Source organism: Drosophila teissieri, chromosome X (genome assembly GCF_016746235.2).
Source record: "Drosophila teissieri strain GT53w chromosome X, Prin_Dtei_1.1, whole genome shotgun sequence".
In the NCBI taxonomy this organism is placed as follows: domain Eukaryota; kingdom Metazoa; phylum Arthropoda; class Insecta; order Diptera; family Drosophilidae; genus Drosophila; species Drosophila teissieri.
In genome coordinates, this window is record NC_053034.1 from 14,766,427 (window position 1) to 14,792,125 (window position 25,699).

At 43.5% G+C, this 25,699-nt stretch overlaps 1 protein-coding gene across 5 annotated transcripts in view; it reads right to left on the reverse strand.

Moving 5' to 3' along the window:
* The window catches only part of LOC122625216 (protein sprint), a 90,210-nt gene that overhangs the window by 10,020 nt on the left and 54,491 nt on the right, over positions 1 to 25,699 (reverse strand). For 4 of the 5 annotated variants that reach the window (XM_043805221.1, XM_043805222.1, XM_043805224.1 and 1 more), the window contains 2 exons: positions 19,726 to 20,158; positions 10,464 to 10,727 (listed from right to left, as the gene is read on the reverse strand). In XM_043805221.1, coding sequence (XP_043661156.1) covers positions 10,464 to 10,727; positions 19,726 to 20,158 — 697 coding nt within the window. Of the gene's footprint in view, positions 1 to 10,463; positions 10,728 to 19,725; positions 20,159 to 23,074; positions 23,852 to 25,699 lie in introns of all 5 variants that reach the window. The other variant, XM_043805223.1, reaches the window with a different exon arrangement.

A 25,699-nucleotide genomic window follows, 5' to 3' on the forward strand; every position in this document is an offset into this window, starting at 1 on the left:
GGCGGTGGTTTAAGTCCTTAAGTGAGTCTTTTTTCCTGTGACTGCGCGTTAAATGTTGCGTTCACAATTCGCCCATGAATTCCCACTTATGGATGATAAATCGTCCCTACTCCGCGCTCCCTGCTTTCTTTCCATTCTTTCCATTGCATCCTCCTTCCTTTTGCCTCCTCTGGTTCTTACTTTTCCCATTTTCTTGCCACTTTCTGTTGTCGGCAAAAACTTTGCAGACGCTGCGACAAATCGCGTTGAATGGGAAATGGGTAATGCCTCTTCAGTCGCCCAAAAACCTGGTCAAGTATGGCCAAGACCAAGACCAGGGCCAAAAACCCTGCTCTGCTAATCGCCAGTGAAAACTTTCATAATGAGCGCTTAACTTTAAGGCAGGCACTTCAAGGAATCGAAGTCTAAAACAACTCATAGTAATGGAACAAAAAATCCATATATCTTATACTGCATTGAAAACTCAGTAAGAAGTTATAATATCATTCGTCTTAAACAAAAATATTACATTACTCGTGTGCACTTTCGTTACCCTGCGATTTAAAACTGCTCCCTTTTTTATAATTCCCTCAAACGCAATTTGATTATTATAATTTCCATTCATAATCTTTCTCCAATCAATTCGGTAAAGTTCTGAGCTCCACCACCATCGCAACCACCTGACTACCAGATTCAAATTTCAAGAGGAATTAAAAATGCCAGAATGGAGAGGGTGGGGGGTGGTGTATGTTCTTAAGTGTTTTTCCTCAGTCTACAAAGATTCACTTTCTGCGATTCACAGATTCTCCCCGTCTGTCTTCTTCGCTGGCATTGTTGTATTTGCCTTTCAATTTTCAACGCAGCAACCCTAAAAGCATGCAATTATATGTGTACACACACCGACGCACACTATATGTATGTATATAGTTATATAATTTTTCTTCTTCAGATTTCAATAAATGCCAACTGCGTGCGAGGGCAGGGGGAGGGGGAAAATTCGAGGGGGGATTTGTGCACCCTGTGGCGTTGTTTATGATTTCTGTGCGAGTTGCGCACAATTTTTCAATAAGCAGTTGAAAGAAGATGATAAAGACCCATGAATCGGGTGGTTTTCATTCGTTTGGGGGTGAGGTTGCATCATTTTAAAGCATACTTTTCAGCTACTACATCTGCTTTTGATGCTATTACCCAAAAGAAAACCAAAATAAACGAGAAAGGTATATGGCGAGGGTCAAGCATTTTATACTGATTTAATAAGGCGCTCACACAAGGGGGCGTGGCCATGGTGCTTGACCATCGGGGAAATGCAATTTATAGGAAACACAGACGAGCCAAACGAGCGTAAAAGTTCCTTAACAGGCTGAAAGCCAAAAGCAAAAGTGGACAAAAGGAAACTTAATAAAAATCCAAGACGGCGCAGAAAAAGGAAAGCCAGTGCAAGGAGAGTCGGCAGATAATGCACAAAGGTTGCCAAGGATGCGGGCTGTATGAAGTGAATACAGTGCGTTTCAGAGTTATAAGCACTTTGCAAATTAAAACAATGGGCTTTCTAATTAAAAAGGCACGGGAAATAAGTTTAACTTTTTAGTTTTAAGTTTGAAATCTGCAATTTGTTGATCATTTTATATACAAGTAGGGCTACATACTTTCGTACCGCACTGTACTGGCGTGTGTGTCTCAGCAGTGCCTGCATTTTATTGCCCCGCATTGACAAATTTCATTTGGGTGGCGAACAATAAAAGGGCGTGACGGCATTTGCAATTGACGACAGATCAGTTATATGTACATATACTCGTATATGCCCGTATGTAAAATGTTAAATGATGCGTTGAATATAAATAAACACATGCAAGTATGTAGATACAGTAGTCTATGGCTATACTATATCCATAAAGTGCCTTTAAAGTGCTGCATTAGTTGAAGGTGCAAGCCAGACAGGTGGATGTGCTCCTAAGTAGATGTATGTATGTATGTATATTCAACCGTGTGTTGTACACCTGTTACAATGGCTCTTCGTCAGTCATTTCCACAGCCATTTCCATTTCCATTTCCTCACTGCACTTGCATTTCCCATTTGCAGCCACATTTCTAGCTGGCCATGGCTTTTTGCAGGCTTTTAGCCAACGTCTGGCGAAACAAGGAAGGCCTACAAATGCACACTCCAGTTCATTGACTCGCAAAAAAGTGGGCAACTGCAATTGTTTAGTCTCAAAAGGAGGCTGATACTCCTAGCTAGACTGTCAAATTCTTACTAGAACTAAAATATTAAAATACTAGTATAAATTTGACAGCTCAAAAGGCGCCACTATTTTGTGCAAGTGTAATTCCCCAAAGGATCCGAGGAAAGGGAGTGATTATTTTTGGTCTGTTTAGGGTGGATGCATCGTTGGGTTTCAACTCTTTCCCGCAAATTGCATTTCACTTGCACTTTTCCACTCGCCAACAGACTGATGGATGCGGTTTCGTTTGGTTTCGTTTGGTTTTCGATTTGTTCTGCTCGCCAACCGCAAAAGACAGTTAACAGTTTCATTTCCGTGTTTGCCGCCACTGGATTTTCAATTACACAAGGATGTATGCGAGTGTCCTTGTGGTTGGGGCCCCGAAAATGTCGTAAATTTAAACGTTTTTATCGACCATTAAGTACGGCTTGCCGCATTACAAGCTGCATATTAATCTGTTTGACTAAGGGAAGCACATGTACACAATCCGCTTAAGGTAATTTTTTTATATAATTTTGTGCAATTTCTATTATAATTCAATAGTTGCGCAAGCGATTTAAGTTAAATGTGCAATATTATGTTGTTTATGTCATCAATTAAATCAAATCCACTTGTATTTGCCGCGATTCCCCAACCAAATTCACTTTCTCTTTGCCCAGCTGTTATCCCAGTCTGTCGGTAATCATTTATCTCTTTGCATTTATTTTGCATTTAATTGCATGTAAATTATTGTGCATTGGGCAGCACATGGCGCCGAATGTTCGCACCTCCTGCCACCGATTTAACTCAACTCCGACCTCCATCCCGAATCTCTAGACCCATTCCACTGGCGTTTCGCTCGATTCCCTGCGGCGTTGCAAATCAGACACAACACATTCTCTCCCCTGCCCACCGAAACAATAACGATTCGTCGCATTTGCACCCATTTCCGGTGTGTGCGATGCCCAATGCCCCGTCCTCCTGGGAGGTAACAACATTTCCGGTTTCCATTTCTCGCCGCGTGCCTTCGGGGCTGCATTTCTCCTCTCGAAATGTCCGCAGTGCCCAGCCCACCCAGGCTCAATCGCCGTCTTCATCCTTGGCCAAGTCACCCCTTTTTCGGGCCAGATCACAATGCGCAACGTGTCGCAGCTGCTGCCTGTCTGCCCTCCACCCAAATCTTTCGATTGCGCCCTGCCTGTTTGTGGTTTTGGCCATCGGAATCGAAAGTGCAGCCGTTGCCAAGTGCCGAAACACGGAGAAATAAACTCAGCACGTTGCCAAATAACAAGGTTTATATTAACTCAGAAGAAAGTTATGAAATCAACTGGAGATTGGAGGTCAAGCATATCAATACTTCATTAAAATTTTACTATGATTTTAGGCATTTAGTTAATACTTTGGAAAAATACATATATTTATTCGAAATTCTTGGATTTACTTATTTTTCGGAGATTTGCTCAGTGCCGTCGCAGGATGTCTGCTTTCTGGTCGGCGTAATCAAGTTTTGGCCCGCAAATAGACTCGTCGTCGACTCGTTGGACTCGTTCAAGCGCCAAGTCTAGTCTATAATCATGAAATCATGCCACAAATGTTATGCCCAGCAGCAACTATGTACATTGCACTGCCCACTTCCCTTTCCCCTGCTTCCCTGCTTCCCTGCTACAAGTTTCCCTTCCAGCTGCCTGGCCAGCTGTCTATCAATCATGACGCCATCAAAATGCTTGACAACAAATCTTGACTGCTTAATGGTCATGGACAACGAACGGCGAAATGGATTGGAATGGCTGCCAAGCCAACTGCAGCCGAGTGGAATGGAGTGCAGCTACCAGGGATCTGGAAACTGAGTTCTGAATCCGTATCTTGTGCTTGCTGTTGTGCCAGATGGCCAACGAGCTCATCTAAGAAGGAGCAGCACTTAAAGGACGAAGGTAATGAAAGTGGAAGTGCAATTCCCCCACGAATGCAGTGTGCATGGGCCGGATTAGATGTGCTACTTGAGCGGCGGATTAGGCTACTTCAAAGGTCCCGGCTGACCGGAGCAATTTATTCAATTAAAGTGGACAGCTTCGTTGGAAAGCAGGCAACAACTCAAGTTGCTAGGGGCAGCTAACTGAAGAGGCAATGAATTTAATCAAAAGCGTTGCAAGTCCATATTTAAATTGCTTCACTTCGTAATTTAATGTATTCGAAAAATAATTAAAAATAATTGAAAATAATTGGAAAAGTATAATTTGAATATTAAATGAATATTCGCTCCTACACTCAATGCACTAAGTTTTTAATTCCTAAATTCTCAACGCGGCGTATACTTAATATACCTCGAGTGCAAAAAAAAGGTTGCCTACTTTGCAGGGCCCTATGCAAACAGCAAGCCAAAGGAAAGCGAGGCCAGTGAAACTGTATACGCAGTGGCATAATGACACCCATCCCCCCTGGCCGCTCCCCCACACCAGTGGCTGCCACACCAATTACCATACAACATTCGAGACCCCGTCGAAGCCCCAGGGGCGCCCTCTAATGAGTGTCGGCGGTTTCGGTGGCTCGAGCAAACAGTTCAGCAAGGGAAAAACTTGCATAAAATAACCAAATTATGCCAAGGCAGGACAACAGAATGGCAGAACTGGACCTGCCATTATCCTGCCATTCGCTGCTCATTAGACGCAATTCCCCAGAAATAGAGTGAGCAGCACGCCACATAATAAAAATCTCATATTTTATTGAAATTGGTAATGCGAGAGCGCTTTGAGAGCCGGCATGAAAATGCAAAGTGAAACCATCGCAACGCAGTGGGATGTGTGAAAGAGAGCGCGAGATGAGTGGAGAAAGAGTCCTTTGGTCCTTTCAACACATTTTACATTTGCATATCGTTGATATTCATTTTGCTGCCACGACGACTGTCATTTCTGGAATTGTATTTTAAGATTTTCTGCGCACATTTAAATTGATTTCGAATTTATGATGCCAAAAAGTAGATTTCAAATCGGTTATAAATATAGTAACAACAGCAGTAAGATCAGTCAGTTAACCATTTATTATAAGTTTGTTCGAGTTACATTATGAAATATTGTTTAGGAAATGGTGTTTAAATAACATTTCTAAGCTCGAATCAACTATTAAATTAAATTATGGGGCACAACTAGTAGAACTTTCGTACCATTTTTGTGTGGTAAGAACAGAAAGTTGTTCTCCACTAGTCTAATTTGCATAGAAAATTGAATTTGCTTGCAAGAGACCAAGTCGTGTCGACGTGGAGCCCAGTCTTTTGGTCTTTCTGCTGTGGCACCACCCTAGACCACCCTAGATCACTCACATAGACATAAGCCCTCCACCACCCCAATCTGCTGGCATTCTGTGCCGCCTTATTTATGCGTTTTCCCCAACGAAAATGCCCCCACCAACCTCACTTTCACCTGCCAATGGCCTCGGTAAGCGGATTGCCTTTTTTGCAGTTCAAGAGTCGAGGCTTTTCCCTTCGCAATCCACTGTGCCCCCGCCCTTTGTGCCGCCTTAAGCTGATTTCCCTTTATTTCCGTTGGACCCACGAAGGACCCCCCAGTCTTTTCATCATTGGCTGGATTCCATCCCCCTTCCTTCCCCACGAACATCACATCTTTGTCCATCTAACAGGACAAAGTGCATTAAACTCATTTGCCCGCCAAACGGCTTTCAATTATAATTTCTGTTAATAATTCATTAGCCCCATGTGTTGCCCAAAATGCAGTCAGACACACTTGCAGCAGCGGCCAGGATGCTAATGCTAATGTTGCACTCGATCCTGCGGCTTTTCCGCCGACTGATGGATGCTGGTTATCCTTTTTGTGCTCCCCAAAGGGAGAAAGCGCACCATGTGCGCTAGAAAAGGCGAGAAAAGTTTATATTTTAGCATAGATACTTAAATATAAACTGAAGTTTAAGGTTGATGTGCAGTTTATATTTTTCCATAGATAATTAAATATAAACTGAAGTTTAAGCTTGATTTGCAGTTTATATTTTACCATTAGTACTTAAATTTAAACTGAAGTTTAAGGTTGATTTGCAACCATGTTTTTTAAGAGCTTAAATAAGCTAATGCAACACCAAATATTTATATTTTAGATCCCATAGTTAGTTTTAAAGTGAGCCCCGGTATAAGCACGTCAATACGACATCCTGAGGCTCCAACTTCCTGTGTGCCATCTCCTCAACTGGCAGGCAACTGGCTGGAGTCTCCCACTTGGCTTGCCCTGTGGTTGCTAATATCATTTTGGACACACTCGCATCGATGGAAGGAGAACGAATCGAACTGGACTGACTGGGACTGGGACTGGGACTGGACTGGACACATGTCTCGTCGTCCTCGATGGACATCTTCCCTTCCCACGGCTGTCTGCTTTCCCTTATCGCCTCATCAGCTGGCTAACTGACTGACTCTTTGGTGTGCCTGCTGTTGATGGCCATTTGCCACCCAATCCAACTCCAACTCCAACTCCATCTCCATCTCCTCGATTTGCTGCTGGACCACCTGCCCATTCCAGCACGTGGCGTTGTGCGCCTGGGTGATAAATAAAAACTGTCTGCGCCTATGTGGCTACTGTCTGAATGTATGTATGTTTTTTAACATTTTTTCGTTCTTTGGGAACATTGTCTGACTTTTTGCCATGTAAGCTGAGACCAAAAAATAAACAGCAGCCCAACCATTTTGGTGGCATTGTCATTGAAACACATGCCAAACAAAGGATGCAGCCGAAAAAATTCAATTTCACTGTGTTCCGCATTTGCGCCCATCCAATTCATCCATCCGTTTGGCCGAAAAACATTTGGCCATTTAAGGATGTCAATGTGGATTGGCCCAAACCGAGTGGGCGTGGCACTGCAACATCAGCAGTAGCAGCAGCAGCAGCAGCAGCTTAACAAGTTCATTTTGGCCCGCTCAGCCATGAATTCATAAATCAAAAGCAAGGCGTCAATAAAGCAGCCAAAAAATAGTTCAAGTGCATGGCAAAACAAATACGAGTATATAGAGGATTCGTTGCGGGGATCAAAGGATGTTTGCTTTTCCCAAATCAAACTCATATCGGCGCAATGCAAAATGCAAACAGACAGACAGCAAAAGAGCGAAATGAATGAATGAATCGATTGCCATGAATGCAGGCAGCTTTTTTTGGGGAATTAAAATTCCAGCTGTCAGCTGCGAAAGCTTAGTTTTGTGCGAAATGGACTTTTCATTAAAAACACGCTTCATTTCGGTGGAAAATCAATAACATGGGGAATTAAAAATATATTTGAATGAAAATAAATAATAATAAAAACCCCAATGATTGCGATTTTTTCTTTTTTAGAAACCCATAAAATATTCTGTGAAAAATGGCTGAGGCTTTTTTAAGTCCAATTGAAAATACTTTCAAGTATAAAAACGAATTGGATCGACTGGCTCTTGAGCATTTTTGGCTAATGAAGAAATTCAATCTGCTGGAGGGTCATCAAATATCCATTGCTCACTGTACAGGTGACGAGCGCTAATGATGTCGCGACTGACCCCCCAAATGCCCCAAACGAACTCCCACTTTGGCCGATTACCCAGACATTAAATGTTGTTGCCCCAGCTGTTGACCACATCCCATGCCACGCCCATCGTTTGGTCCATAAAGCATCGACATTTGCTGCTAATTACATTCTGTGGTCGGCATAACAAATCCCGTGGCCAAAGGGAGCGCAAAAAAAAAAACAAATATATACATATGTATATGTATGTATATATGAACTGGGGCGGAAATGGAAATGCGAGGCATACGCACATGTGACGACCACGCCCCCTGCTCCACGCATATTTATGATTGATGACGCAGGGCAGTCGGATGTGAAAGGTATCCGGAACAGGAAAAACAAAAAAATATCAGCAGAGATGTGCAAACAAAGTAGGGGGGAAAAATCTGTTAAACTCTGGTCCTTCGAGCCGCATCAGATTCGATTGGGAGCCAAACAACAAGTAATTAAAATACCAGGCAGGCAAATGGATCGTACTTTCGTTCTTCCACCGACCATCTACCATCTGACCATATGACGCCACAATGCACTGCGTCCAGTTCGAACATATTGATTGATTTTTAATTACAAACTACACATATGTACAGATATAAAGATATAGCGAACACGAAGCCGATGCTAACAGAGCACGATGGCACTCCGAGTGCAAGGCAGGTGGGCAGTTGGGGGACTACTTCAATTTCAATTAAATGGCTTTTTATTAAACGCATAAACAATGGCAAAGGAGGAGCACTGCGTAGTCGTCCTGCATCCTAATGGGGATTTAAGGACTTTGCCCAAGCGTTCGCCGTATAATTGAGGCAGCATCGCTCGCTACCGTTGACGCATGCAATTAGCAATCGATGGAAAAAAGGAGCATTCAATTGAGGAAAAAATGTGGGCAGCAGTGGCGAAAGGGGGCGTGGCCGGTGGCAGGTGGCAAGTGGAAAGTGCAGACAATTTCCGAGGCACGAAGCACTGAAACAGCAGCAAAAAGCAAGAATGAAGCAGCAAAATGCAAAAGTTGGGGAACAACTTTTGAACATCCTACAAATTCGAAATGAACTGCGAAAAATTAAGTAGATTATTATACAGTTTCAGGAATTCCAACTATATTTAGTCAAAATTTGGACATAAATTAGGCTTTCGAATTATTTTGGTGAAACTGAAAGGTCTAGGAAGCTAACAAAGTTAGAATGGAGAACTTGAAGTAGCCATTTTATTAAAATGCCTATTTTCTTGCAGTGTAGAGGAGCAAGAGGCACAAATTGGAGTGGGCTTTTGCAAGAGGCAAACGGACGTTGCAATCAATGAGCCATTGTTACGGCGCGTTCAACGATTGAAAATTGCTAAGCTGGCAGGAAAAAAAAAGAGGGAACCAGAGAAAAGATTTTCACTCAAATGAAGAGGCTGCGTGCCGTTCCCGCTTTTCCAGTCCACCTCAAATCATCTATATCTTTATAAGGTTTATAAAAATGTAAGATCAATTGGTTTTCTGCACTTTCATTTAATGGAAGATTACCCATAAACACCAACAAAAATCAATAGCAGCTACCGAGAGTGGGTAATTAAAAACATTTTGCTTACACAGACTGATTAAAAATAGCGATTGAAGAAAGGGGTAAACATTTTGCGACTTTAATGAGTTTCCCGAGCAATCGGCGAACACGTGATAATTGCTGGCTCAGAACCAACGAGTTCAAGTTGAGGGAGGAGACTGTGCCTTATTGAATCTGTACAATTTGTTGGACATTCCATTATATACCCTTGTATCCCTTATCCTTATCCTGGCCATTGCAGCCATTACCTGTTCTATGCTGTTCCATCTGCCAGTTCCACCCAGGTTCTCGTAATTTCAATTGTCTATGCAAAAGCAAAAGGCTTTGAATCACAAAATGGTCAGCTCATTCTTTGTGCACTGCGAGAAATGGTGGCATTGCTTGCGATTAATTTGGTTTAGAGATTAATGGAAATGATCAGTATATCCCATTTATAATGTAGGTCTTGCTCTTTCCTTGTAAGTTGTGAATTTCTCTTATTTTTGATCAGATGTTGCCCTTTTTCCGCAGTGCAGATTCCAGGACGTGGACCATCTATAGTCCGGCTCCATCTCCTTTTTATCAATCCCTGCCTGCCTGCCTGCTGACCATTGCTGGCTTCTGGCTTGGCCTTTGTTTTTCCCGCCTTTTGTGAATGGGTGCTCGTTGCTCATACCACTCGTGCTACATGGTTGGTTCTTCTCCTGTCCAAATCCCATTCTGTGCACCCATTGTCTACCATTTGCTGCTCGAGTCAGATAAATTTCAATGAATTTGCCAACGCAGCAGAGAGTCCCGATTCTAGTCCTCGTTTTCGTCCTGGTCCTGGTCTTGGTCCTGGTTACATTTCTTTGTTTATCTTTATACATTTACAATTAAAAGGGCTTGGCATTGTTGTCCTGTCGTAATATTAATGAATCTTCCCCTGCCACGTGTGTGTTATCATGTTTTTGCTGGATACGCAGGACATCACAGGACATCGCACAGGACCCGCTGCTCGTTAATTGATTGCAATTTGTATATGTAAATTTCGCAGCGTATGAATGAGCCCACATTTATTTTTTTTCCCTTATTGCCCCTTAATTTTTGTTTTTCTGCCCTCATTGTTGTGCAAATTTGTGTGGTCACATGTGTTTGTTAATTTACCGCACCCACACACAACGCGCCATCGTTTTCAGCAAGCGATTCACCAAATTGCCATATTAAGCTAAATCAATAAATTAATAATTATCGCCGAACTCACCCCCTCCTCCTTGCCCTGCAGCAGATGCACGGCCCCGGAACGCTGGATGCCCGGCAGGAACCACATCGGATGGGTGACCAGGAGGCGCTCCATGAGTCCCAGATCGCATGGCGGCGAATTGTCGCTGGAATCGCGGCTGCTCTCCTCGCCCTCGCCCTCATCCTCGTCCTCCGCCTCCACGGGCTCCTCGCCGTCGTCCTCGCTGGACGTCTCGCCCTCCGCCAGGATGCCGCCCTCCGAACTGGACACCAGAGATGTGCGCGACTGCAAGGACAACAGAATGGGGAAAAATGTTAAGATATACTCACAGATTCGCAATAGTGTGCTCCAATAGTTGGGTGCACTGTGATAATTATGAATAGTTTATAATTGAAACAAGAGAGAACGCTTTACTAAGAAAATACCAATAAATCTTATCCATGATAGCAAACTTTAGTACTGGCCATTAGTTGTATCAAACAATAATTTTGTCAGCTCTGTGAAGAAAAGGCCCCTGGAAAATACCGATTCTTTGCCGTTTTGTAGGATTCCAATTTGACAAAAGCCTTCCTAAGGCTAATGTACCACATTACAGCCACCGGGTGAACCGAGTGGGGTAAAAGCTGGCTGAGCAGCTGCTGGAACACACGGAGCGAGGCCCAAACACACTTGACCAAGTTTGGGAACACACCAGTTCGTTGCGAGTGGAAAAGCAGGCAGAAAAGCAGGCGGAAAACCTGGCAGACGAATCTGCGACACTTGACACATTGCCGCTGGCCACAGTGCTGTGTAATCTCCATTCAGTGCGAGTGCAATTCCATGTCGTGATATTTTCTAGAATGCCTCCAAGCAGCTCGGCATTAAAGCTGAGTGCGCGGCAGCATCCAGAAATTTCCAGCAAAGTTTTCCGGTGGAAAATTTCGCCGCAGGCAGGGTTTGCAGGGCAAACAAAGCGAAACAAAAACACAACAATTCTATGGCAGCAGCAGCAACAGCAGCAGCTTCGTTCGTTGTAGGCGTTTTTAATTGAAAATTGCCAAGGGCTGGCTTTGAAGTTTCCCATCTCTTTATTTCTGCGATGTAGCATACTTTCCAGCAGTAGGCGGAGGTTATTTGGGGGCTTATACGCTAAGTATAGAAGTGTGTGTGTGGGTGTGTGTGTGTCATCCCTCCGCGTCACAGATGATGATGTTTGCCAACAGCCAGCGATGCCAAAAAATGATGCCACAGCCTGATGCTTATGCATTTGAAAATGATTTGAGCATCAGAGAAGAGGGTTGCATGCCTTGCAACAAGTAAAATATTTCCAATTACCTTAAAAATCTTCAAATTAAAATGTTTTTTGTCACCATTTAGGATAAGGAACTGATTGGTTGTAGTTAAATGTATATCTACCTCTGCCATTACATAATTGGAAATTCCTTTTCAAATACATTTCAAAGATTTCGCACGGCTGTACTCGTTTAATTTGAAACGCTTAATAATCCCTTCATTAGAGGACAAAACCATCGAAGCGTTCGCTTTTGGCTTTTGAAAAAAAGAAGTCTAGTGGTTGTCACCCCTTTAAACTTGACTCGTTACCACTAACAACGCCATGGCATCCATGTTGCCTTTTCCTGTTTTTCCAGCTTTCCACCGTTGGTAAACCTTTTATTTATTTACATTTTTTTTGGTTTTTGGTCCTTATAGATGGTAAAGTGGTGGCAAGTGTCAAATTAGGTTGGCTGGCTCACCTTTTTTGAAATACATCAGCCAGAGATGCATATCTCACTCTATTGCTTTAGTAAATTTGAATTTGAATAACGCTCCGGCGGTGAATTTTAATTTTTGATGTCATTTATTAAACGGGTTGGCCGTGGGCGTGATGGGTTGGGATTGGGTGGCTTGGGTGGGTTTTGGGGGCCAAAGTGAAGAGATCAAGTTTCAGGGTGTCATTTCACGTTGCTCAGTGCAGTCCCTTCCTTTGACGCATTAATCATACGCCGAGTTGACAATGGCAGCAGGAAATAAAAAGCAAAACCAAACGAAAGAAGCTGCCACAGACAGTCAGACATTCAGACAGAGGTCTTAAGACAAACGCAATGAAATGGAAATGCAAAATGTTCGTCTGTTTATTTGCCAACCATTTAAATGCGAGTAATATACAGGGGGGGATCCCAAAGAAAAAAAAAGGAAAGCCCCAGCAGACAGATGATGGCAGCAAAGAAAAAAAAAGATGGAAAATTGCGCAAATCCCTTGAAGAAATGTTTGAAATTTTTCAGAGCTCACAGCGGGCAGCCCCCCTCACCCCTCACCCGCAAGAAGCCGGCAAAATTGTTGCAAAATTATGCTTAAATCAAAAATCACAGCAGCGGCAACAGAAAAACGCGCACTGCAGGCGACCGTTTTCAGCGGCGGCTGGGAAAAAGGAGTTTGCCGCAAAACAGGACGACTTCGCTCGGGCAACCCTTGTGTCCCGGGTGTCCTGGCGGTCCTTGGTATCCTTGAATATCCTGCGAAGGCGGAGCGCGGTGACTGCGAATGCTGCGCATATTTTATACCCTGCATTAGGTCTTAAGTATTGCTTATTACCTCAGCAATGGGGTCCTTTTTTCGGTTTGCTTTTTATTCGCTCGCCCAAACTATTTCCAAAGTGGTCAAATTAAGGAGGAGTTGGAGGGGGTTAATGGTTGGGACAAATGCAACCCGACTTTAGATACCTAATTATGTTCATTTAAAAGGCAAGACTATAAAAGTGCCGCTGTGAGACAAACTGACTGCTTAAATAACTAAAAGTCAAGGTAGAAAACCTTTTCTACACGCAGTTTGCTTTATATTTAAAACAAAAGAACTTGCCACTCAACTAAAAACTATAGACATATACATATAGACAATACATTATTGGAATGAAATGAATGACCAATAATGGGAATGAAACCATAAAAACATTTCCTATCCAACCAGGGGACAACGTAAATGGAACGCATCAAGGATAAACACAACCATCTCCGCTATCAAACAACCAAGTGCCCATTCCATCGCTCTAATGCGATACTTATTAAGTTAGCCTAGAGCTTCCCCCAGTTCGAATATTATAGCTATCTGCCCAGATCCCACTCATTTGTTTACAGAATTACCAAAACACATAAAAAAAAGAAGCACACACATATACACAGATACACATACATATATACACGGGCATGGACTTGCAAGGATATCTAATAGCTTTATGTTGAATGAAGCTGGAGGGGATTCCTTGCAGCAACCCCGAATAAAAAACCATAACCGTGCCCAGAATCGACTTCTGAGTAGCCTGGCTGCATTTTTGAGTGGCGAAAAGTGGATGTGGGTGAGGATGTGGAGGTGGATGTGGTTGGGTGGAAATCCAAGACGAGGGTTGATGCCGCCAATCCTCCTAGTCCCCAGACTGAGGACTTTCCTTTTTCGCCGAGATACACTCTGATTTACACATCGCATACTAAAATAATAGGAAGCTTTCCTCAGAGAGAAAAATCGAGTGAAAATAGCCTGTAACTTTAAGGCCATTAGCTGCTTTTTAATCAGCTAAATTGTGGCATCTCATTTCATTTTCATTTGATTTGAAAACGGGTTTCTCTATTTTTACAAAATTTTATAAATAGAATATTTTTTAAAAGTTCTCGCAGTGCCATTTCAGATTTGTTCCTCTGGCAGTGAGCTTCTGTATGGGCTTGTTTGATTTGGGCTTCCTAAAGGGATCTCGTTATGCTGGGCAAACAGTCGCGACTTTAAGCCCATTCTTTATATGTACGAGTAAACGAGTATATATGTGGCTTCTTTTGGAATACTATATGTGCGAGTGTATCTGACAATGCAACAATGGCCAGCCAGCCAAGCAGCCAACCAAACTGAGCGGACCAAGTCGGGCCAAAAGCCGACTTTTGTGCCAGGGCCAACACTTTCACGGTCATGCGAAAGCAGCGGAAGTTGAGAGTTGGCAGTGGAAAGTGGGGAGTGGAAAGTGGAAAGTGGGGAGTGGAAAGTGGGGAGTGAGCCAGACTGCGACGACAGACGAAGAAAGTATCCTGGGTTCCGTTCTGGCAGATGTCGAGAACGAACATCATTCGCAGGTCCTGGAAAACTCCGCACTCCGCACTCCTTCCGTATTTGGGCTAAAATATTGGCAAACAATTGTCTGCGTCTGAGGCTGGGTCGGGATTTTGGTCCTGTATCTTTATCCTGCCAATATTGGTGAAATACTTTTGGCCAAAACTCGATGGCAATATAAAAATTCCCAGCCATTGGCACAATGCGCTGTGCAACTTTGCTGGGGGGTTTGCCATTTAATAAATTACACAACAACCAGCAGCAGAGGGTAAAGTGAAAATAAAAAAAAATACAAAAAATGAAAAAAGGGCAGGGGCAAGGGGAAAACTATTTATTTTACGCCGCCCGAAAACGGGCAATGAAAATTGTTCAAATGCGACAAATGAAGGGGATCTTCGAAAAGAAAGGAGAAAAAGTAGAAATATATAGGAAACTGCAGGAACGGAAGTTGCACTGCAGACGGGCGGAAATGAAATCAGGCAATGGAGTTGAAAGAAGTTAAAGGACTCGCCGCGAAAAGTCAAATTAAATTACTAAAATCAGTTATGCCTTTGAGAAACATAATTTAAATATTTTAAATTAACTGCCTAATGTAAGAGTTTTATTATATTGGTTCAAGTTATAATTTGTGGTTCAAAATAGTTAATAAATTGTTTTAGACAAGCCTGCCTATGTATAGAAATTCCCGCATAGGGTTATCTTACTTTGAGGTTGGGCGATTGGCCTGGGGGTTAATGCGAAATGATTTCACACCCCCATTCACTTTCCCTTTTGCTGGCTGCTCCGCCGTCCGATCAAGATAATGATTCACATGTGAGGATGTGGGTGCGAAATCCCCGCATAAAGCTGCTCTTATCGGAATTGCAGGTCCCAGCGTGAAATTAATTTCATAAAAATCATATATAGAACGACTGAGTGATTTTTCCAGCCATTGTTCGCACAAAGCTGATTAACAGTCCCACTGTGCACGCTGGCGTTTCAAACCCCAAAAAAAAGGGGGAAAAAAACAAGGATAAAAATCCCCTTTCAACTAATAGTTTGACAAAAGGTGAGAGCGATAAGCTGCCGTGCACGTGTCTCAATGGTGCCGTCTCTATCACACCCGCTGCTGCTGCTGCTGTTGCTGTTGCTGTTTCTGTCTCGTGCGGCAAATTGCACTCGAGACTGAATTATTGCCCGACGCAGCGCAGGAGCCAGTGCACAGCGAGAAAAACTGCCTACCAAAGTGGAGAGCACAGCGTTTATATCAAAAAATATTCAATTAACAGCTTAGTTCCCATTTTTGATACAAATCCCTTACTTAAGGACCAAAATCTGTAGCTTCCCTTTTATTAACTCTGCTTTCTCTTTTGTTTAGACTTATTGTCGCAGTGTATCACCAACTGTGAAAACTAGCAACAACACGGCAACATAAAACGTGCACAGCAGCAGCACATGATAGCATAGTTCACCCAGCAGCGGCCGAAAGAGACAACTGCAGTGGGTGTGAGTGAGAGTGAGAGGGCAAGAGGGGGGGCAGCCGTGGAAATAAAAGATAAATAGCAGCCACGTAAAATGTTGTTGAATGTTTTAAAAAACCATAAAAACCGCAGAGAATTACATTTAATGGCAGCCAACAGCCAACAGCAGCAGCAGGACGCCGGTGTCCCGAAAAATGGTGGGGATATAACCGCAATGGGAACAACAGCAGCTAGACATCACACAGACTGACTGATGTACATATGCATGTACATGTGTACATACATGCGTACATACATATATGTCTGGTGTGCATCCACACAGGTCACATATTCGAGCATACAGTCAGTCATAAAGAGATTTTAGGATGAGTATCTGTTGGGTTTATAACCATTAGACTAAGTATTTAGTACGAGTATATAATAAGTAAGTTTTATAATATTTTAAGGCTGTGGAAAAATGTGAAAAAATGGAAAGCCTCTTAGGAACACTCTTCTTTCTTAATGAGCTAGAAAAAGAATCCCTGCGAGTGGAAATCTATTTGTAGACCATCGCACCATGAATGCATAATTAACAGAGGGAAAATTCGGCAGCACTGCACAAATTGCAAAATGCAAACCAGTAAGAGTCTGCATAATTAACAAACAAGCCGGGAAAAGCTGGGAAAATGTGCAAATTGCCGGCAGCGCTGAAGTGTAAGCTTCCGAATTCTAAATACCAAATGGACGAAATGGTCAAAATGGACGAAATGGCTGAAATGGTTGAGATGGGAAATGCAATAAACATTCAGCTCAAGTAATAAGCCAACACATAAAATACGCCATTAAATGGCCGATGGCCAAGAGCGAAGACGAGACGTACAAATGGCCAGTCTGCGGAGTAAGAGCCAGCCAAGTCCGATGGCCAAGAGCGAAGACGAGACGTACAAATGGCCAGTCTGCGGAGTAAGAGCCAGCCAAGTCCTCGGGTGGGGTAAAAGTCTGGGGAGGATTGGATGCTGTCAAAAAGTCAAAGCCATTAGGCACACACCAAAGAAGATGCGTCCAGCAGCGACAAAATTGAAACGAGATATGGCGAAAATGGGGCGAAAATGGAGGCGACTCGCCGTAGTTCTTACCACTTTCGACACCAAACGAACGAAACTAACGCAAATGAACAACGAAATTTAAGCACATACACTTCATTAGATGGGACTTTAAACAAGGCCACAAGCTGCTGAGTTTGGGGATCAAAGTGGAGCTCGGGTGACCGCAGGACATGCTCTGCTCCATGCAGACGCCTCATTGGCTTTGACAGGACACAACAGAGTTGGCAGGCCAGCCCTTCCAGCCTGATTGCTGCGGTCCTCTGTCGCCCGTGGCACTCGTCCTTTGCGTCCTTTGCGTCCTGCCCACCTGACAATATCAGCAAACATCTCTCCGCCTGACAAGCAACCAAAAATTGAACCTTGCTTTGGGATACCCTATGCATTAAATGTAAGTTAATAATTAATATTTTATTCATACAGCATTCTAGCGATAGTGCTAACTATTTGCAAGTTTATTATAACTTAGCACTGCATTTATAAGCTGCAATGTTTTTTATGAAAATAAATATGCCATTTATGTCAAAGTACCCCTTCTGAGGGCATCGCACAACAAGAAAAGCCCCGGTAGAACATCCTTTTCAGGGAAAAAGAGGCCCGAGGACTGGGAACCGGATGCTTTAAGCCGCTGACAAAGCTCCTCTAATACCGCTGCAATTAGCAAACCTGTGCACCTGAGCAAACAGATGGCCATCTCCCCAAAAGCAAAAAAAGGTTGGGGATTCGCAGTGTGGTGGGGAGGATGAGCAAAAACGGTGACACTGTCCACTCGACATGGCCGGCAGCCAGGAGATTAGAGCCAAAGTTGTTTATGGCCAAGGGAGCATGCGGTGCTGGTCACCGCCGGCAGGGATAAAGCATAATGAAAGTAATAAAGTTCCACACAGTTTCAGACTCGAACTCGGCCCGTTTGGCCGCCCAGAACTCGAACTCCAACTCAAACTCCAACTCAAAGTCGACCTCAAACTCAAACTTACATGTGATCGGCGCCTGGCGATAACAACTTGTGTTCGCCAGACAGGCGTAGCAGGTCCTGGCGAATATCCTTCGACCAGCCTTCCACATCCTTCCATCCATGTGTTGCATGTGTTTTTTGCATCGCTCTGCGGTCGTGGCAACAAGCCTGCACCGGAAAATATTGGCCAGCGGACAGAGGGACACAGGGACACAAGGACACAGGGACAACCACTTTGCAACCGGGGCAGACACTTTTATCGCCATCGTTGATGTTCGGCTTGCTGTTGTTTTTATTGAATATTCATAAATGGCCAAAAAAGACCAGAAGAATCCAATCGGCAGCTAAAATGGCCTCAGCTGTTCGGAAGGCCCGTCTGTCTGGCCAAGGAATCAATATTTTGCGCCCAGCTGCTGGACAAAAAGGACGGATTCCACCAGCCAGAGGAGCAAGTAAGGATACACCAAGAAAAACAAACACATTCATAAAGATCTAACATCGGTACTTATATAAATAAAATGTATTCCTTTTTTTCAGTGTAGCATGGGCAGTCTGCAAGTGCAACAGGATGTGCAGGCCACAAATTAAAATGTGAGTGCACACATGTACATATGTATGTATGTACATACATGTCTGCTGATAGTGCCACGCCCCAGACGAGTTTGTGGCTGCCACGCCCCCTTTGGAGCATTTTGGATTCAGTTGCCAACGATTTGATTGCCTAATTTTCCGAGTCGCCCCTTGCGAAGCTATGCAAAATCGAATTTTGGCAACGAGCTGCACTTGAAACTTGAAATGGCCCTTTTGTGCGTATGTTAGTTCGTAAATTATTATGCAATTAGATGGCATGACTGACTTTCTGGCATTCGATGCCAGAATATGCCCCCCGAATTGATGTGGCATAGCAACGCATATCAAATTAACTAACAAATTGACTTGTCAAACTCTTTTCTGCCCCACGGCAACGCCCACTGCCTTTTGCGAAAGGAAATTACAAACCATTTCCCATTTGGCAGACAGGACGAGACGGCGGGCATACACACAACACAAAGCATTCGCAGTTATTAATGAAGAAATCCCAGGGAAAAGCACGCACGACCAGCTCACAATAATGAGGAAAATGCAATGGGGGAAAATGCGGAAAATGGAAATGGCGGCAAGAGCGGAGTGCGAAAAGCGACGTGTATTGTAATTTTTATGTTCGTATAGCAGAAACGAAATCATTTGATTTCATCATTTTATGGATGCCGACACAAAATTATCATTACGATTGTAAGGACGAAAGACCCATTTCCGTTGTAGCCCAACATCAACAACAACAAGGGCAACACGTAGCAAATTATGAATGAAAGCCTGGCACAGTGGTAATTGCCACTTGGCTGCCACACATGTGGGGCAAAAGTCCTGCGAATGGAGGCGACAAATTTCCGCTGGCTCTCCAAGGGATTGCAAACTGAGTAAAGTGCTCAATGAACGGTGGCAAATTACATGAGCAGCTCGAGTTGGAAGCCCCAGGAGTCTGCATTAAATATGTTTCACATAAAATGAGATGACTTGTTGGCTTCGGCTTTCCTTCGAGGGAATTTCATTGTCCTTTGGCCAATTTCTCCTTTATATACTTTGTTCTGTGCAATAACAGCTATAGAATATAACACAAATTCATTCTAGTATATGCTTTAAAGCATATATTTTGCATTTTCATGGCATATCTATCACTCACCTGACTGAGCTCATCTCGGGAGCGACGCGAGCACTTGGGCAGCAGGGCCTGCATGTCATCCTCGAAGGCGCCGCCATGCGCCGCGTCCACGACGTCATCCACATCCGCATCCGGATCCACGCTGCTGCTCCGTCGACTGTCTGCTGCATTTAGGATTTGCTTCTGATTCTGATTCGAGTCCAGGGCCGTGCGATTTGAGGCTGATGTCATGGATCCTGGCTGAGTGCTCGTGTTGTTGTTGTTGAGATTAGACTGGGCAAGGACATTCAGTTTGGCGGCGAGACCCGCCTGTTGCTGAGATTTTTGTGACTGTTGGCCATTGTGATTGTTGTTTATGTGGTTGTTGTTGCCCGTGTGGCTCTTACCGCCGTCCACAGAGGCGGCATCCAGCGAAGAGGGCGTGGCTACGCCAGAGGGAATAGGTTCACTTGTTCTGCAAATGAAAATCAAGAATGCTTAATTAGTCTGGAGACTGGTAACACTGATATTTCCTTATAAATAAGTATACTTATATTTCTTATGAATATAATACTTATGATATTACCTTAAAATATTTAATTTGCTAATAATAAATTGGTAGACAAAGCTTTTCTAAAAGCGCCAACTTTAGTCAAGTGGACTTCCATCCTTCGATTTTGGGGTGGCAAGTAAATAAAAAAAACCCAGCCTACTGCGTTCAAACCCATTTGTCAGCGGTCTACCCTCAGTCAGCTGTCAAAAGGTTAATTTGCGACACATTTTTTTCCGTCGCCAAAGTGGCTAAGTTCACGACAAGGACGGCGGACGAAGGACGCAGGACTCGCATCGTCATGACGCCTCAAAGCGGGCAATTTTACGCCATTTTAACAATATTTCTACGATAGGGCACAAATGTTATTAATGAATGGCTAGAGAAATGGCCAAAGAAAGCGAAACAGAAAGGAATGAGGGAAAAAAAAAACAAATTGAGCGCCAGCATGTGCTTCCGCCTGCAACTTCAAGGACTTCGCAACCACAGGACAGCCTGGCTGTTGATGGATCAGCGGCCCCAAACACACAACACACACACAAAAGGACCTCTTGTCATAAACAAGAAGGAGATGGCGAAAAATACCCTACTTCGCCGGTCGACGGCGACATATGAAAAGTTGTCAAACACTCTGACATAATCATGTCAAATTAACACGGAACAAACAGGCTGCCAACCTTTCTACCGACTTCGCTGCACGCTTGCTGGTTGGGTGGATAATAAAACACTCTCAAAGAATTAGGCGGTGGAAAACTTGGGGCAGGCTCAAGGACACGCCAAGGAAAACACGATGAAATTTATGGGGATTTACAAAACAAACAACGGCGAGCGACAAACAAAACCGCAAAATGACAGCCGGGTAGGAGAATCGAAAGTAGGCATCGGTGCCATGGAATTGGAATAGTGCCCACTCATGGCAATTAAGATTAAGTGGCGACTACATAAACGCTCGAGGTTGAGGTGTCCTGTGGCCAAAAAGAACCTTGAGACTTGGCCATTCTGCGCACAGAAGGTCAGTTTGGCCATAAAACAAATGTAAACAACTTGATTGGGGAGCCAATAGTGGGAATGCTTCCAAGGCCAACATGAAGTGAAAAACTGTAGTACAAGTTCGTATCCAAGTGGTATAAAAATACATGTTATTATCCTTTTTATCATTCAGGATAGTTTGCCATTGAATGACAAGGGAAGATTACAGTTTATAGAGTTGCAAGTATTTGAAAAATGTCGCTTTCATCTCAATCTTTATGCACAATCGGGAGACAGTAGTAGAAAGTGCCAGAGCTAACTCAATTATTGGTCTGCAGAAATGTGAAAAGTTTAGCTCGCAATATTCAACCGTGAACCGTGGTATTCCTTCAATCGGAAGTTTCGTTCGTACTGAAATCCGTAGTGCTGCCCTTTTTTTTCCCATTCATCACCCAGTGCAATCACAGTTGGCCTGAAAATTGTCAAAAGTTTTCCCTCATCCATGGGCCCCATGAATATTTACTCTTTGTGCTCCAGAGCCCAGATGAAATCAAAGTGTGGAAAATAAAACAAAAAGTAAGCATATGTACATGTATGTATGTATGTACAGATGCAGAGGCGCAGGATATATGGGGTTTTGTATCGCAGGATGCGGGTCTAGCTACAGCTGGATGCGGTTGGATTGGATTGGATTGGATTGGATTCGAGTTGGTCAGGAGCGAAGGATTGCCGCAGATGAGAGGATGGGGAAATGCAAATTAGTTGTGACAGCTTTCAAAAAGTTCAACATAGTTGTCGATGGTTGCCCCGAGTACTCGGTACTTCGTCCTCCTCACTTGGCAGCTGGCACATCGAGCTGCAGAAGATGGGTGCAAATGCACAAGAGTTCACAACGCTCAAAGTTCATATGTGCACTTTGAACTTTACATGTCAGTTTTAACTTGCCACACATCAGTATGTTTATTGCTTAAAAATTCTTCCATGTTAAGTTTATTTCTTATTTATTTCTTTATATGCTACATTAAATTAATATTGGCTTTGTTTTATGAATAATGGATTAGCAACATATTTTCCTCCCAGTGTAGCTGCACTGCATTTGCGATCTAGCCAAAACAGAAACAGAAAAGCAGTTGTGGCAAGGAGGCAAGGAGTTTAACCCCCATGTCTGTGCCCCAAAGGCAACTCGGAAAACTCAACCGTTTTTGATATGGTAATGTGGCAATGGCAGTGCGTGTGTGGAATGCTCCATTATTAGATTTTTACCCAGTCTTGAGCTGCCTGCAAGTTGAATGAAGCCCATAGAAAGAAGGAGGAGTTGCGGGGCAACAAAGGGGCAAGCAGCGTCGAGAGTGCCATAAAGTAGTAATACTAATTAAGTTGTGTATTATGCATGTGCAGCTAGATGAGGAATGGCATTCGGTGTGGGATTTGGTGTGGGAATGGATTTGGCTTTGGGTTTGGGACTACAACTCCCTGCCAGCTCGATGGGATGCCTGTGGGAGAGATGTCGTGGTTGGGCACTCGACTCTCGAGCAGCCAGTTGACATCGTTTAGTTGAGCACTCGCCGAACAATGCAGCCAGTCAATCCAATGATGCACTAGTCGAGGACCGACTGGCAAGTGTGTGTGGCAGGATAACCTGGAGGATGTCATCGACGTGAGTGCCGATTGTGGCCGCAGACTAGGTCACCATTTTGTTGCAATATTGCAGGCATTAAACAGGAAGTGGAGATGAAAATCAATAAAGTTGCAACAGCTAAATTAGTTGAAAGTGTACAAAACCAAATAGAAGTTGAACAAATAAGAAGAATATATATGAAGACCCTAAAAAAGACGTCAGTGGAAGCACTCAAATGGCATCACTTCACTCACCTTGCTTTGGGATGACCTTTGAACTGCGCCACCTCGGCGTAGCGTCGTCCCAGGGGCACCTCCTGTGGACTGAGCAGGGAATCGCAGTGGACAGGAGCCACCGACTGGAGCGACTGATCGCCCACTGGAAGACTCATGCCCTTGATCAGACGAGCAGTGGCATCCACGGTGGCAGCGCCCTCGGAATTCCTATTGGCGAAATTCTTGAGCTGCTCTCGCAATGAGTAATCCGCTGAACTGGAGCATGAGGTCGTCTCCGACACGGAGGATGTCGAGCTGGATGAATGGCACCTGGTCACCGATGGCGATGCGGATGGTGAGTGCAAGTCCTGGCCAGCATTGCCGTTCTGCAAGTCCTGATAGGCGGCATGGGCATCCTCGGAGCCACTGCTACTGCTGCCACTGCTGCTGGTCGTCGATGTGGAGGAGGAGCCACTCGACTGATTGCTCTGACTGGTCGTGTTGGAGACACAGCTATCCATGCTGGCCGTCGAGTTGCGATTCGGATTCTCCCTGGCCTTTGCCTTTGTCTGGTCCACCTTCTTGGTGTCCTCATCCTCCGCCTCGATGTCGTGCACCTGTTGCGGCACTATAATCAAGGAGGTACGCTTCCTCAGCGTATCATCCTTGGCATTCATATTCTGCTTGAGCGTCTTATCCGACTTGGTGGTGTACACGATGACCTCCACCTTCGACGCGTTCTCCGCACAGGACACCATCGAGCCAGCCGATGCGCCTGCTGCGCCAGGAACTGCTGCTGTTTCGTGCGACATCCTGCTGCAAAGTCGCTTCAATTTAGATACTATGCTGCCAAATCAAACTGACAGGACAGGGGGCAAAATGGAATATTGATGCTACCAACAACACATATAATATAATGCAACTCATAAATGAAGACCACTCCACTCCCCCACATGTGTCAATCTTTTTTATTGATTCCGACATTAAATACCCGAGGCGAAGCACCGCCACCATAAATGCCATATCGGATCGGATATCGTGCATATACATAGCACATCCGATGAAGCACTCAGAACATGTATTTTAATACCACGTTGTGGCTTTCAAAATGTTATTACCAATAAAAAATAAAAATGCCAAGACAAAAACACACTCGCAGTCTGCGGTGGTGTTATGTAACTGCAGTTAAATAAAAAACAAAAAAAGGGCAACACCTGCCAGCCGAATGGCAGTCGGAGACACTTTTTGAGTGCCCAATACCCCAAGTATTGATAGGTTTACTCAAACGAAGTTAAGGATCTTAAGGATACCCTTAAAGTCACGTAACTTGGGAGTTCTCTTAAGATTTTTATATAATTTTAAAACTATGAACTTCTATAAAGCAATTTCCATTTTCTTAGAAAATACATTTTCTCCAATACTTTTTTTTCATAAATTTCAATGGGCTTAAGACAGCCATGTCCATTAAGAGCATATAACATTCGACCGTTTGACATGCAGACTTTTATGGTTTTCATGAACTTTTAACCATAATTCCTGTGTCAGAACGCAAGTGTCTGTCGCTTTTTGTTTTGTTTTTTTTGTTTTAGACCTGCAGCGCCGACTTCCGTGTGCACGTATCCATTACATTTTGTTGAAAACAAAAAATTATTAAACATTTCTTGGCATAAGTGGGCTTTTCTACTGGGGGAAAAAAAGGTGACCGCTGGCTGGATGGAATGGCCCATATTTGTGGGAATGGACGGCCATTAGAACGCTGGCTTGTGTAAACAACAGTTTGTGGCGCGATAAGCAATTACAAACATTTGCTGGCTTTGTTTTGACATCAAAAGAAATTGAAAGAAGCCCCCGCAAAAGTAATATTAATAAGAGAAGCAGAAGAAATGAAATAAAAGTAAAGGAAACACAGAAACATTTACGAGAACGAGACGATCCAGATCAGAGCGACCAAAAACCAAAGTGGGTTTCGTTTTTCGTCGTTGTGGTCGACTAAATTCTTAATTTATTTATTTGTGGTTCGGCCTCAGTTCACATCACCATCATCAACATCATCATCATCATCATTATGGATGGAGTATGTATGTGGCCCTCATGTCTCTGAATCTTTCGTCATTCGGTTAACTAAATATTGTTAAAGTCTTGAAGATTTGTCGCAATTTCCGTTTTATCGCGAAAGACCCACTCCAAGAGGCAAACAGCAACGGATTTCGCGTGTCTCTAAATATTTCTTGCAAGATTCATCATCAAACGAATCATTAATCAAGGATATATATACACGACTAGATATAATATTTTTTGGTTCTTTGGAACATATTTAGTCATTTCCAGTTTCGTAGTAAGGTGGCTTGAACTTAATGAAGAAAATCTTTTGTGTTTATTGAATTATAAGTGATAAGCAGCTACGATTTATTTGTATTAAATGGTACTTAGTATTTGATTTCTTGTGTATTTCATCTTTAAGTTAACGATTTTGACAACAATCACATAATTGCAATTTGCCGACATACGAGTACACGCGCTTTTCCCACGTATTTTGCTTTATAAACATCGTTGTTTAAATGCTAAGTGTTTCGGAATATTGCCATCAGTGTTTTTCACTCGATGTCTGGCACCGTTTCCCTTGGCTGCACCTCTCCAAATTCCAAATTCCAATTCCAATTCCCC